General features: G+C 41.6%; 1 protein-coding gene across 1 annotated transcript in view; it reads left to right on the top strand.

Annotated features, from left to right (window-relative positions):
* Nucleotides 1-15,512, top strand: part of fbn1 (fibrillin 1) — a 66,058-nt gene continuing 50,546 nt past the window's right edge. The window contains 10 exon segments of the mRNA XM_044353983.1: nucleotides 1-168; nucleotides 171-254; nucleotides 475-499; nucleotides 501-761; nucleotides 2,530-2,612; nucleotides 4,128-4,226; nucleotides 5,115-5,210; nucleotides 7,068-7,163; nucleotides 13,308-13,505; nucleotides 14,604-14,729. Of these exon segments, the coding sequence (XP_044209918.1) occupies nucleotides 72-168; nucleotides 171-254; nucleotides 475-499; nucleotides 501-761; nucleotides 2,530-2,612; nucleotides 4,128-4,226; nucleotides 5,115-5,210; nucleotides 7,068-7,163; nucleotides 13,308-13,505; nucleotides 14,604-14,729 (1,165 nt within the window). The 5' untranslated portion in view covers nucleotides 1-71.

Genomic DNA, 15,512 nt, shown 5'->3' with positions numbered 1-15,512 from the left:
TTTACCGTTCTCATCCTCTGGAATGCATCAGCTCCTCTAACCTCTAATCTGTTCAAAATCAACACAACTGGATGCGCACTGGCAGACTCCAAAAGTTACGATGCGCATCTATTTATAGCAGCTTATCGAAAGGTTTGAGTGACTTTTCTTCTCCTCCGCAGTTTTCTTCTAAACGTTTATTCAGCAATACCTGCAAGTAAAAGTGAAGCAGTCCTCTGTCGGGTCTGAGGCGAATCTCCTGCTCAGGAGACAAGGTAACGACACACTCGTGCGCAATCTTGCACATTATCATTTTTTACAATGCATGCCTTTGCGACTCTGAGCTGAATGATTTTCCAACTTAATAATGGTAGAAATCATGTCAGACCAGCTGCTTCTCTGAGTGCAGCAGAGTTGTTTTTCTTTTGTGCGCAGCATCTCCTGAACTTCTCTCTGCGTCTTTTCCATTTTTTTTTTTTTTTTTTTGTTTTGCAGCTTTGACTCCAGACTGCAGAGGTCGACGGGGCTGGGAAACTAGTTAAGGAGACTTTTATTCTACCGAGCATTGGAGTTGTACACTTGAGAGTGGATATGCCGGATAGTAAGTGTGAAGGACGGCTGCTGCAGTTGGCCGTGGCTCTGGTGGCCTTGCTGTCGCTCTGCGTCGAGCTTGGAGACGCTGCAGAGGTGGTGGACACCGGGGATAGCGAGCTGGTGACCAAACAGACCGACTCCAGAGCCAGCAGGGCCAAGAGGAGGGGAGGGACGGACGTCCTCAGAGGGTAATGTGACCAATAATCCCTAAACGATTAGACCAATTTGGGAACAATTTCCTTTGTTTTTTCCTCACTCTTCCACAGTATCAAATTATTTTCTTCCTTACATTTAAAATGAGCATCTTTCTGTGTGTATTTCATTATTTGACTATGAGCAGGTGTCTATTCATCTCATGTGTAACTTTCTGCTCCTTCATGATCATTGAAGGTCAGAAAAACACTTTAATAAGGCAGAATGAGACCCATGAGTGACATTGTCTGTGATGGGAAGTTTGGAGCAAAGTTTAGTAATTAAATACTGGCAAGAATATCACATTCCTGCTGCCTGCAATAATAAATTACATCCAAACAAAGGAGGCCATTGGTCGTGGTGTGTGGCTGTGGCAGAGAGAGAGAGAGAGAGAGAGAGAGAGAGAGAGAGAGAGAGAAAGACAGAGAGAGAGAGACTGACTAACAGCCTAATCCTCTTTCTGGCCAAAAACACCACACCCCAGTTGTGGATAAATCACATCTGCAGCTGTACACAGTGGGTCACTGCTGGAGAGGTTGTGTGTGTGTGTGTGTGTGTGTGAATCGGAGAGAAAGAGAGAGAGAGAGAGAGAGAGAGAGAAGAAAAGCAAGCAAGAAAGAAAAGAAAAAGGAAAGAACGTCTGTGTCCAGTGATGACAGCAAACAGCTGACGAAGGTCACACAGTAGACAGCTCAATGAGCATTCTCCACAGGCATTTTTATTTGACATGCTTTAAGTTAATTTATCAGAACATCTGGGTTCAGAGGCAGGAAGTGCATACAGGCTGCATACTGTGTCACACTGACTTACCAGTATAAGAATGTTTCAGACGTCCAGCCTTCATTACTCACCTCATGGATCTGTTTGGAGGTACAGTGCAGTTTATACACCGACACCTGGGTCAATATAGGTCCAGTAGATGATTACACTTTCACATATGTAGACCTGACATAGACCTGTAGGTGGCAGGATGGCTCAGGCATTCATCTTCATATCAGATGACATATTTTTACAGGTGCATCGAATCTCTTCGAACACCTCGTGCAACATAATGCAGGTGTTGAGGAGTCAAATTGTTACATGGTGTGTCATATTTGCTTCATTATTGTCACATCTCCAAAAATATTTTGTTCTATAAAGGGCTGCGAGGCTTGATGTGCCTGATAATTCTCCACAAGAAACACTCGTGACCAGATCAGTGACAAATACTGTATATCTGTAGTAATTAAGTGAACACATTGAACATTTGGACCCACAGTGCATTATCCGCCTACTAAACAGCTGAATTTTGCTGCACAAGATGTCTCTGGAAATATTATGGATATTTTATACTTTTTTTGGATGTGTGAAAAGATCATTTCAATAGTTTGGGAGAGGGCTGAGATGGAGAGACTATCTCGCTGTTTGTTCGCTAATCCTGCAAACTTTACTGGAGTTTTGACTCACATGGAGGTGAGTATGTGATGACTGAATTTTTATTCTTTAACTGGACCAAACCGCTTGTTGGAAAATCGCTACCCTGTCCTTGAGCAAAGCGCCATATTCCTGCTGCCTCTGGTTGTCTGCAGTCAGGATGAAGAAAGAAAAGGAGAATTGCTCCGACAGTATGTGGATCAGTAATCACCATCAGTAGAGAGGAAACAAGAGTCTAAGTATAGTCGTATACGCTGAGCTATGTGAATAAAATTGACTGGAGTTTACTCAAGAGTGCTTTGAAATATATGGCACATGGATGGTTGATTTTCTAATGGCGTGTCTCCGCAGACCCAATGTGTGCGGCTCAAGGAACAACGCCTACTGCTGCCCAGGCTGGAAGACTCTGACTGGAGGAAACCAGTGCATTGTTCGTAAGTATCACCTCAATTATTTCTTGAATATGTTCTTCATCACCATGAGCAGTGGTTTTCAGGTTCCCTGCAGTGTTTTTATTGGAGCCATTTAAGTTACTTTACAGTTCTGGGATGCAAAGTGAATGTGTGCTACCTGCAATTTTCTAACTTTAAGAACGATAGAATATTCACATTTAACATTAGAAAATAGTTTCTGCTGTTGAATTAAAAGCAGGAATTAAATCTACTCACTTGTTCAGTGAGTTTGTTTTATCTACAGTTCAAATCATCAAAAGACTCTTTACTGTACTTCTGAATGAACTCTTGTTGCATTCAGTCCAAACAGGTAAAACTGAATGTCATGTTTAAGCTCCCACTTATGATTCACCTGCTCAAAATTACTGAAGAAAATAAATTCAAAATTTGCAGAACACAGTGCAATAAATATGATATACAAACAGCAAACATTATCTAATGCAAAATCTTAAAAAAACTAGTAGATGCTCACTAGATGGTGCAAAAAGATATACAAAACAGATATTTTCTTGATCAGTCACATGTACATTCAAGTTTGAGGCTTTAATTTTGTCCGTTTACTTAATTAATGGAACTCAATTTACATTGGACGGTGATAATTACGTTTACTAATTAGAGAAAAACCCTCTTAATCAAGCACAATCCGTGTTTTGTCGAGGACACTCACTTTGTCACTCTCGTCCACTGTAGTTTAGTTTTGGTTTAGTGCAACTAATAATTTTCTGGTGATGAACAGAAAACACGGCCTAAACTAAACTAGGTGGAAATTGGTCTTTAATTCTGGTTCATTTACACCGGCATTCTGGCAGTGGTTTCCTTTTCTAGTTTCTGCTCTCATTCTTCCCTACCTCTTCTCTCTCTCTCTCTCCCCCTCAGTAGACAGGAAGGTCTGAGAGGCCATAGAGTTGTGTGATTGCAGTCTGGCTGGTCGGCTGGCAGGATGCCTGTCGCGGCTCTAATGACATTGTTTAGCAGTGGGGTTCAGGGAGTAGGGGTCAGTGGCTGGACTCTACCTGATGGGAGCTGGGGGCGGGGGCCCATGCCAACAACAGGCTGTGGGAAAGGGAACGACTGAGCGAAAACAGCCAGCACCAACTAAACACACACTGGTACATATTTATGGCACTAAAACTCAAAGAAGAAAATAGCTTGGTGCTGTTACCCAGTGGACTTCTATAACTTAACCGTGATGAGGGTTAAAAGGAAGATTTAGCCATATTTGGACTGTGGTCTGTTTGAGATTTTGAAATATTATAGATGAGAGTTCAGGATGAGATTCAGATCACGGCCTAAGTTGCACCATATGAAATTCTAACCTGAAATTCAAAACCTGCCGCAGACAGGCTGACACGCAGCAGATACACAACTTGAATTTTCTCTCACGCACAATCAAGGACAAGCCCTGGCTCCAAGTGAGCATGGGAGAGTTATTTAATCTTGCACCTTACAGTGGACGTTTTTATGTTGTTTGAAAAGGTTTCATGTTCCTCTTTGCAGCTATCTGCCGGAGTTCATGTGGAGATGGTTTCTGCTCCAGACCCAACATGTGCACCTGCCCCAACGGCCAGATCGCCCTGTCCTGTGGATCCAAGTCAGGTTGTTTAACAGCACCTCCCCTTTCTCAACATGACACAGTGAACTCCTTTGAAACTCACTATCATCAGCTTCATGGCTTTTATTACTGTATATAGTGTGCATAGATGGGTGGGGAACTGGTACTCAGCCAATAGATAAACACTTTAATGGTTCATGGTATGGTTCATGTAAATAGGAGTGTATGTCAAAACCTTGTATTTCTTGGAAAGCACGACAAGGACCACACCCCTGTCTTTGCATTTTTTTAGTAAAGGAGCTGTAATCTTAAGAAAACATTAACCGAACAGTAACAATAAAGATAAGCAATGATAGATGACAAAAAATGTTATCTTGTCATATCATTTTATTTAGGACCAAAGCTAAAGAAATTGTAATTTTTTTTTTTTGTTCAGACAAATGACACATCCTTTCTGTTAGTCTTCTCCTCGTCATAAGTAATGAGCACTAACTAGCATGGTATAAAAATATGAGATGCAAAGCCAAAAAATCTCCTGAAAACATCCCCTGAAACTGCCCCAAGATTGCAACAATTGATATACAGTATGTTGCAATCACGTTCTTGCAAATAGCGGTCAATCTTGTGGGTTGTTGTGTGTGTGTGTGTGTGTGTGTGAGCCGAATGGGTGTGTGTGTGCTTTGGAAGAGGTCCACAATCAACATTTCCTCCATGTTGCTCTCTTGCAGCTCACATCGCTTCTACCCAATGTGCTCATCTGTTTGCGCACCATAAATTTCTAGGAAATTATATCTCGACATGACTTTCAAGAAACATGGTTCAGACTGCATTTTGTTTATGTTGTAAATCTAATCTATGTGTATGTTTGCAGTGTGTATGTTAACTCTCTGTTTGTCTGTATGTGTGTGTGTGTGTTTGTATTCTGCCCACAGTCCAGCACTGTAATATTCGTTGTATGAATGGGGGAACATGTGCTGAGGACAACTGCCTGTGTCAGAAAGGCTACGTGGGAAACCACTGTGGACAACGTAAGGATCACCTTGCAAACACCACAAGACCACCTTTAGACTTATTTAAGACAAAGATATACTATAAACCTCAATTTCTTCATGTTTTTTAGGCTTTTCTCCAGTTAATTAATACTTAAAGGATAAATCTGGTTTATTAAAACTTAGGTCTCATTTTTGTATTTTCAGCCATCAATCCTTAATAACATTATAGTCACCAATTCATTGCTGAGATCTGGGAACATGGTGTATAGAGTGTACAGAGTTAAATTTGATTCATTTACAAGAAATGAGTGTGTCCTCATGTGCCGTTACATATATCAATTCCTACCATATCCATGATATCCACCAATGTCATCTTTCCAACCTTTTAGGTGTCACCTCTGATGTCTAAAAACATCTACATTGCTCAGTCTGCTGTCATGAAATGTTTTAACTGGCCACGGCTCCTTAACTTGCTCATGGTCTCGCTGTTTTTGTCAAGTTGCTGGTGATGTTTAACCCACGAGCGTCAAGGACTATAAAAAGATATTACATGTTGATATACTGAATGAGCTAAAGGACATACTGTTGAGTAAGACTATCTTACAAAGTTAGATTTTTGATAATTGTCATTATTAAAACATGGCAACGTGGTTTTGAAACTTTAATTGATTTAATTGATTACAACATTTGCATTTATGAATAAGGAATAAGGAGGTTCTGGTGTACTTAGTTGGGAGAGGAAAAGGAGGGAAAAAGTAAAACTTTTACCAACTTTTACCAACTTCAAAGTGTCAGTTTTAAACATCTATCACAGTTTATTGAACTTCCTGATTCAACTTTGACCCAGCATACTTACAGTAGTTGTGTGTGCACTAGGGGTGTGCCCGAAAATACAAATACATTATTCGGCAAAGCACAAATAGGGTTTTTTTAATAAATATATGCAATATTTTAAAAATTATTTGTATGCAGGAAGAAAAAAAAAAACATGTCAAATATCAGCACGCAGGTTGGTCACATCGCTATCTCAGGCTCTCCCCTCTGTGCCGCTGTTACATCTGTCAGTAGGTTTCAACAAGGGGAGTCATATCCACCTGCTACATGACACACATATCCTAATTTGGACATCACTCCAGGAGTTGAGGATGTTTGCAAGAGATAAGGCTGAGTTACTGACACACAAGTGCTCCCAAGGGACTCTCCATAATCTGTTGTTCCCCTTCTCCTTTCCACAAAGTTAGGTTGTAAAAAATAGGCAATAATGAGCTGTCTCTGTGTTATGGGTGTATAAATAGGTAGAGGTCTGTTTGCAATTAAGCGATGAGTAAAGTTTTAGCTCAGTAGTCAGCACAGTCGTCTATGATCTGGGAGACTCCAGTTTGAGACTCGGTGCGGGGACCTCCTTCTTAAGGTAGTTTATTCATGAACACTTATTATAACACTTTAATTTCCTGAAATTAAAAGCATAATAAAAACAAACACAGGATTTTTAAGCCTCTTTCCACTTTTATTTGAAAACAAATAATAGTGCTGCCTCAACAAATACAGATACAAATACAAATACTGGGCCTTCTGCACATCCCTAGTGTGCACAGCTTTTCTGTGTAATGAGGGATTATTACCAACATTTCAAGTGAGCTCACTTACGGTTTTTCCTCTAAATGAAGTGGTTTAGATACTATCTGATCAACGATTGCTCCATTCTCCATCTGACTTCTTCTTGATGTTGCTGTGTTTCTAGGGCAATTAATTTGGTGACTACAATGGTAACATAACTGATGGGGAAAATATTCCCCAAACCAAAAATATTTTTTTAATTCTTTGCAGCTCTCCGTAGTGTCCTAGTTTCAGTATTGTGTCATTGTTTGTTTTTCTCTTTTTTTTCTTCTCCAGCGGTTTGTGAAAATGGCTGTCTTAATGGAGGAAGGTGTGTGGCTCCCAACAGATGTGTGTGTACCTACGGCTTCACCGGGGCTCAGTGTGAGAGAGGTAATAAGCGCCACTGCAGTAGGCTACTCAGCATTTCTCTCACTCATCTTACATCACACTGTCTCTGTGCTCTACATTCACTACTCACTACTGCTGAAGTGGTTTTCAAAGCCACGGTGCTGCTTTTATGAAAACGTGACTCGATGTTGAATGGCGGTTGTTTTTTGTGACTGAAGACAATTCCTGCTTAGTCATGCCACCAGCTCCAGGAATGTGGTTTGTTGTGGAACATTTGCATGAAAGCCTGAGCTCAGAAATTACCATTATTTTCCACATCTGCTCTGAAACGAGGCTCTGGGGAATGTAATGTCTTTCTAAATGTGCGCTGTTTGTTAACTGAAGACCTCCCAACCTCCTGTGGTTGCTCTCTGGCACATGTTAGCAAAGGCTCCAAAATATACAAGCACACGCAAAGCGAGTGCAGACTGCGCTGTGTTTTTGACTGAAACATGCGTGTATACGGGCATGTGTATGTGTTTTGTGTGTATGCTGGGAGTCTGTGGCAGTGATGACCTATAGAGGTCAAAGTGGTGACCTTGTAAAGCTAATATTTGGATTGGCAGCAGAGCTCCTAATTAGTACTGTCCCTTTTAACGAGACCAAGCTTTAGAGGCCTGTCAGATGGATCTGGCTCAGGATTTGTCCTTTAGTGTTTTCTTCAACACTGCAAATAATAAGACAGTATCTGGTTGCCTGGTGGGCTAGCGCCAGGCCTTATCTGCTGAAGCACACTTCTAGATGTTGTGACTTTGGTTTCCACTCTTTCCTGTGTAAGCTTGGCCAAAAGGTTTGTGAGATTGTTGAGGAATTCAAATGAGGGAGCCTTCTGAGCACACAGTATGTGATAGATGGATTCATATTTTTCAGTGAAGGTAGGGAAGTACAAGGAATCTCATAAACTTCTTGCCGTTTTGTCTTATGTGATTTCAGATAAAGGCATGATATACTAGCTAATGATTGGACCACAGCTTGTTTTAAAATTTCGATTTGTTATCTGATGTGACAAGCATGCAGACTGACCACATTCACTGTCTGCTGGTTTATGAATGGTAGTTTTTTGTTTTCTCAATAGTGATGGTCTCTTTCTATGAGTGAAACAGGCTGTTTGTTGTCTGTGTGTGTGTCTGGAAACAGCTGCTTGGAGAACAGAACACAGCAACACAGTATACTAAAAATGTAGTCAAGGTATCCATGAGTTCATGTCTCCATGACATCCAAGATTTGGATATGCCTGAACCAGCCGGTACTGCGTCTAATTATAATACAGTGCTTGAAGTTGATAAATCGATTAGTTTTGAGGATTGTCGTTTAGGTCGTTTATTATCCAAAATTACAGTCTGGATCCAGCTTCTCGAAGGAGAGGATGTGCTGTTTTTTCTGTTTTGTATCATTGCTAATTCAATGGCTTGGGTTTTGGACCGCTGGTTAAAGAAAACAAGCAACGATTCATTGCCTAATCAAAAAAGTAATCAACAGATTGCTCAAAAATGAAATAATATACATTTCCGGGCCAATAAATTTATCAGATATTCGGTCATTCATCTTGCATTTGGTTGCACCAAGAGAGGTAGAGAAAGTAGGCCAATGGTTATGGTGGCATTTTGGGTTATTTTTACTGAAATTTCCTTGGCCCGTACCCATCACCTCCACTACCACCACCCGAGGGAAAGCCATTGCGCTGTCACACAAACACAAGCACATGCATGAAGTACATGTGCACACAAACAGTTTTTAATGCAATTTACAGGACCGTGCTCCATTATGGCATGATCTTATCACATTAGCGAGAACACAAGGTTTTCCACAAACACGTAATCTGACCGGGGGAGAAGTAGCTGCACTCAAGAGTCAGAGGTTTTGTGAGAGGTTGGATGTGAAAAGATCCTGGTGCTGTAAGTCTTCAACATGACATCTACAACTGCTGTAGAGCTGTGTGACTTTCAGCTGTATGCTGCCGGTGGTGATCTGCTGACTGGTGCTCCCACCAACAGGCACAGCTGACTGCATTGAAAATGCAGCCTGGTACATCAACGTATTCTTTGTTGCTTACAAATGTGATTTACGCTGGCATGTGGGATTGGTGAGATGCAGCCCCACTGCTGATGATTGCACGCAGGGCTCTTCGCTCCTGTTGCAGACTCGTTTAGCTACGAAGCAATAAAGTCAAGCTTTCAGTGTGACGCCATTGAGTTCATTTGGGATGGTGGTGAAAGACTGGCCTGAAACGTGGCAACATGTGAGTCAGTAAGTCAGCAACCAGAGCACGACGGGGAAGTCGGTCAGTCAGCTGAGGGACTCTGTTGTCTCTTAATGCCTCTCCCCTATTACTTTCCTCTATCAGGCTTTGTTTTAGCCCAATGCAAACCACAGTAGATAGGTAACCAAGTGTGTGTTTGTGTGTGTGTTTGTGTGTGTGCTCTAGTTGTTAGTCCTGAGAGGATGGAGAAATCTGCTGACAGGCCAGTAGGGAAGACCCCACCCAGATATAAGACCCCATAACACATGGGAACACACACACAAAACACACAAATGTGCATATACATGGAAGCATGTACACAAAAATCATGTATATGTTAAGGCATGTAAAGATGCTGTGAGCAAAGTCTGAGAGACTGAGGAAGGGTGGATATGGAAAAGGTGGACAGCTTTTTGTGTGTGTGTGTACAAACATTTTGGAGTTAATCCAGGAAACTCTTTTGACCCACTTCCCGGCGGGCTTCCCTCCTGTTCACACTGAGGCTGTTGTTGTTCATAAACTCACCGGTCCTTGAGGAAGCCAACATTTCTATTGTGTTCCAAAGTAACTGGACCTCTGTAGACATGAAATCGCTTGCTAATGAGAGTCAAAACAAACTATCTGCTCCCACATTAAGATGCATGTTTACTGAGACAGCTGCAGTGATATGCAAATGTTTCCAAAAGTAGAGCAGTAAAGCAAAAGTAAGAGCAACATTTTTGTAAGTTTTGGTCTGTTTTGAGATCATTTCTGGCTAGACTGCGGATGAGGGGTTGGGACATTGGCTCAGATTGTGCTAATGTGTGTGTGTGTGTGTGTGTGTGTGTTTGAGTGCGTTTGTGTGTGAACACGTGCGATTGCTCCCAGATGTACAGGACATGGGTGGATCCCCCAGCTGTACGCAGTTCATAGAGAGACAGTAAGATGACGGATGAAATGACACCACTTTCACCCTACAGCTGTCAGCCTCTCCCTGTTTACCTCAGCTGACTGTTAGTGCTGCACTTGTATTTGCTAAAAACACAAAGATCATGCTCAGTTCTTTGTGTTTTTAGCATTTGCTCTCCTCCACTAACAGTTGTAATAAGCAGGTATTATGTCAGATGGATTATGTGTGGCAGCCCGACAGTAATAACACATAAACCTTAATCTGATGAAAAGAGAAACTTGACTTCTTCACACAGTCTGCTGTACTCAGCTTATATGGGCGCCATGTAAAAACTTTCCATAGCTCCCATAATTGCTTTTATATATAAGATGTATTTAAGGCACATACTGTAAGATCTAAGATACAGTAGATACAACTGGCTGGCTGATGTAAGATAGAGTAGATACAACTGGATGAGTTTGTTGTCTTAAAGTTCATCATTGGTGAGATTTACATAAAATACAATATATTTAAGTATCACAAGAGAAAAGTGCTCATTTTGCAGAATGGCCCCATTGAGAGTTTTATAAATTACTGATGCATTGACCTTTGAAGGAACAGTTGGACATTTTGAGAAATATGCTAATCACTATAATTCTTATATCTGTCTGTTGAGCCAGGAGACGGTTATCTTAGCTTAGCATAAATACTGAAAACAGAGGAAAACAGCTAGCGAGCAAAGTTCCCCTACCAGTACCTCTAACGCTCACCAATAACACGTTATAGCTTGTGAATTGAAGTGTAAAAGTGGTGCATAATCCCATGTAAAACTATGAACTGTTACATTTCAGTTCTTGTATAGATTTAACAAGATATAATGTGTTAATTAGTGAGTTTTGGAGGTGTTTGTAAGCAGACTTTGTTACGTTCGGACAGAGCCAGGCCAGCTGTTTTCCCCTGTGTCCAGTCTTTATGCTAAAGTGTAAAAGTGTAAAGTATAGAAACAACAGTGTGAAACTACAAATTGTTGTTTTTACGTTTCGGTTTTTGTACAGATTAAATTGACAAGATATAACCTGTTAATGAGTGAAGTATTACAGGTGCTAGTAGGCTGGCTTTGTTACCTTTGGACAGAGTCAGTCTTAGCTGTTTCCTCCTGTTTCCAGTTCTCCTAAGGTACGCTAACGGTTGCTGGCTGTAGCTTTGTATTTAACTGCCAGATATGATATGAAAGTGATATCAGTCATCTTAATCTCCGCAAGAAAGCACATATGTGTATTTGCCAAAATGTTGAATTATGTCTTTAATGTTGTAGCTGGTCCAGCTGGTTCTATATTATACTAGTACTACATATTTCAGGTAGTTATGTTACAACGCATCATATAATCTGAGTTTAGCATGCAACCTAAAAGTAGTGAGTAACTTTGTAATAGTTATAAAATTCATGTAGTAGATTAAGAAGTACAAAATTTCCCTCTGAACTGTGGAGTAAAATATGAAGTTGCGCAAAATGGAAAGACTAAAGTACTGTACAAGTATGTCCAAACTGTACTTGAGCACAGTAATTGACTAAATATACGTAGTTACTTTCTACCTCTGGTTATAAGGAGGGAGTAGATTTAGGAGTCGAAAGCATTCGTTATCCAGTAGAGCCTGAGCAGGAGGGAGTGAGAAAGAGAAGGAGAGATGACCCAGTTCTGTTTTACACAGTGCTGGTGCCAGAGGCAGAGAGACCGTGGAGGCTGTGGTGCACGTGACGGGTCTGGGCTGGGCCCCGGTCCACACGGGAAACGCACAATGTCTCGTTTGTTTTAAACGACTGCGCTGTTGGAACTGGTCTGCCTCTTTCCTCTCGCTGTCTGTTGTCTGCCGTGAAATGTGGAAATGATTTTTGCCTTTGGATCGTGTCCAGATTCTTTTGGGAGGGATGAGTTTTTCCCTCTCTCTTTCTCTCTGTCCCTATCTCTGTTTCACCGTCTTCCAATCTTTCACCTGATAAGATTCTGTAATTTTGTTAAATCTGTAGGGAGTTTGCAACTAAGGAGTGGTGTTTGGAGAGAGGATGAAGTGAGGGGATAGATGCATGCAAGCAGTGGGATCAAGGGAATGAGGTTTAAACGAGTTAGAGGGGGAGGAGAGATGAAGAATCTCGACAGAGGGACTTTCTTCACACTCTTGTGCTCGTATTTATTATAAGCTATTTCGTTTTAATTCTAGATTACTGCAGCTAGTGTGGAAATCACCTACTGTGCTCCATAGACACGCCCTGTCAGTCAGCCTCAGCCAGCTTCAGGGATGATGACCTATTCCCTAGATTGTGTGTTATGAGAAAAATACTAAAAAGCAGCACTCTATATCTTAAAAAAGTGACATTTCACCTTAAAAACATAATATGGATAATTAAAGAACTGATGATCATATAATATGTGCACCAGACTGATTTTTCATTGTCTGAGTGCTCTTGCTTACTTTTGCTAGTGTCTATTGCTCTCCACAGCCGCCCACACAACTTTAAAAGGTTTTCCAGACCACTTCCCTATCTCTGCTTTCCTGTATTACACACATACACACACACACACACACACACACACATGCTCGTACAATGCACCTGAGAGCCAGACCGATTAAAATGCCAGGAACAGACAATGCATTCTTTATGGAGTGTGTTACTGTCCGCTGTGCAGCACTTTCATCACATATAATGTAAGTGAGTTGTAGATGTCATGCAAAATTACATTCCATTTGAGTGTTTCTCTTTGTGTGTGCCAGGCAGTTATTCACTCACAGAATCAAGTGCAGGATGTAGGTTTTTCAACCTCGGTTTTAGCTTTATTTATCCCAGTTTTGGTCAAGATGTTTCAAAAACATACGGTTTTGCATTTTTTAAACATGACACACTTAGACCAACAAGTCTTTTTCAAATTTCTGTCAGGGTGTTCATCTGGCTCTAAACTTAGCTTTTTTTTGAATTGCGTTAGTTTGGAAATGAAGAGACAAAGTTAAGTTTGCACATAAACTCATTCCTGCTTTGCCTCTGCAGACTACCGCACTGGGCCGTGCTTTGCTTCGGTGAATAACCAGATGTGTCAAGGCCAGCTCACAGGCATTGTGTGCACAAAGACTTTGTGCTGTGCCACAGTGGGACGGGCATGGGGTCACCCCTGTGAGATGTGCCCAGCCCAGCCTCACCCCTGCCGGAGAGGGTTCATACCAAACCACCGCACCGGGGCGTGCCAAGGTAAAGTCTGTTCCTCTGTGTCTCTGTCTCTTTTTCTGTTTTTGTCTCTTTTCTTTTTCTCTCTGTCATCCTCCATCCCCTCGCTTTATTCGAGAAAAGTGCCGCTTCTCTCCTCTCTGCCTGTTTTAACTCCTTCTCCCTCCTTGTCTGCCTTCACCCCTCTCCCTCTGTCATCCCCTCATCTCTACCCACCATCCCCTCTCCAGAGGATTAGTTCTAATTGGGTTAAATTGGGGTGGGTGGCAGTGCCTCCCACATGTGTATGGAATGCCCGCAGACACCCGCTGTGGCGGGACTGTCAGAGTCAGTAACACGGGTCAGTGGCGGTGCCACGTGGGAGAGCTCATTTCTGGTAAGACGGCCCTCTGCCTGCCTGCTCCAGACCCAACAACATCAGAACCACTGCAGGGGATGCGGACCTGAGCCAGGACCCAGAGGAACATGGAGTACTCTGAGACTGCATCAGGTCACAGCCTCCTGGAGGTTTTCAGCCTGAGACTTACATTTTAATCTGTCAAATTTGTTAAATAAGTTAAATTCAATTGTGAATATAAATCACAAAGTTACTTTGTCATATAGATTAGTCACTGTATGTTCTCACAACTATAACCATCTGTTTGACTGTAGACCTTTCTGTATTTCCCTCCCTCCTTCTATCTCTTCCTTGGTTGACTTGGCTTCAATTTCTGTTCCTCCTGCAGGAGACATTCCTCCCTCTCGCTCTCTCTCTCTCTCTCTCTCTCTCTCTCTCTCTCTCTCTCTCTCTCTCTTTTCCCTTGTCACTGTTGATCGCAGGAAAGTCAGAGCCAGACTGTTAAAACAGACCTAATGTCAATCTATGCACATCCAGGCGTGTGCAGATTTGTGTGTTAGTCTGTGTATTGCCTTCTTGCCCCTGTGCTGAGTTTACTTTAGCATCTCTGTGTCATTTCTTTTGTTTTGCAGACGAAAGGAATCTGTGTACTAATGTGTATAAGTTTACGTGTGTGTGTGTGTGTGTGTGTGTGTGTGTGTGTGTGTGTGTGTGTGCGCGCGCGTGTGCGTGCGTGCGTGTGTGTGTGTAAAGGTCAGTATTAATCATATGCTCTGTATGTACAGATGTGGATGAGTGCCAGGCCATCCCTGGCATCTGTCAAGGAGGAAACTGTATCAACACAGTGGGATCCTTTGAATGTAAATGCCCCGCTGGGCACAAGTTCAACGAGGTCTCACAGAAATGTGAAGGTAAGAATCAAGCCTGGAGCAGTCATAGTAAAACGGTGAAGTGTCTGACTTTCAGTGTTAGTTTGAATGACAGAGTAGACAAAAAAATACACGGGTTTCAAGTTTAATTAACAATGTGAAAGTAGAGTTAGGAGCCACATCCGCTGGGTCGTGGTTACCTTCACCTCAGTCGTGGTGTACTGATTATTACTTTGGGGGGAAAGACCACACGTAAGCCTCTTTGCCCATCCCTTAAAATCCGGTTAATTAAACCAAAGCAACACTCTTTCTCTCAGTAATTTGATCCAAACTAATTTTTATTATAACACTTAATTGTGAGGCTTGAATGAGTTTATTTGTTTTTTCCCCAATACTTATGTTAAAACAGCTTCTCAGCCAGGTATATCAATGAAGATTACAGCCAGATGTAATTTTGAAAGAACGTTTTTTTCCTATAAGACTGGAGTGCCTAATTGTCAACTTGTGCCTGGCTTTTAGAATTGTTAAATCACAATATTGTCTTATTTTCTACTTTATATTTAAGACCACTGAGAGACTCACAATATTTTCTAGTGTTCCTTACTTGTAAAATGTTTAATAAAATCCTTCTCTCAGGATCACCTCTGTTCTCCCACAAATAAAGACCTACAGTTCGACTGAAAAATATTGGCTCATTAAGACATGAATATGACAATTTCCAGACCAAGTTTAACTCTGGGCTGGAATCTAGTGAAACAGACTGAGCAGGGTTTTTGTGGCATTCATTTGAAGAGTAAAATATGTGCTATTTTATGCCCAGAAATA

This window comes from Thunnus albacares, chromosome 1 (assembly GCF_914725855.1).
Source record: "Thunnus albacares chromosome 1, fThuAlb1.1, whole genome shotgun sequence".
Lineage (NCBI taxonomy): Eukaryota > Metazoa > Chordata > Actinopteri > Scombriformes > Scombridae > Thunnus > Thunnus albacares.
The sequence above is the reverse complement of the archived record's forward strand: the minus strand, read 5'-3'. Positions and strand labels throughout refer to the sequence as shown.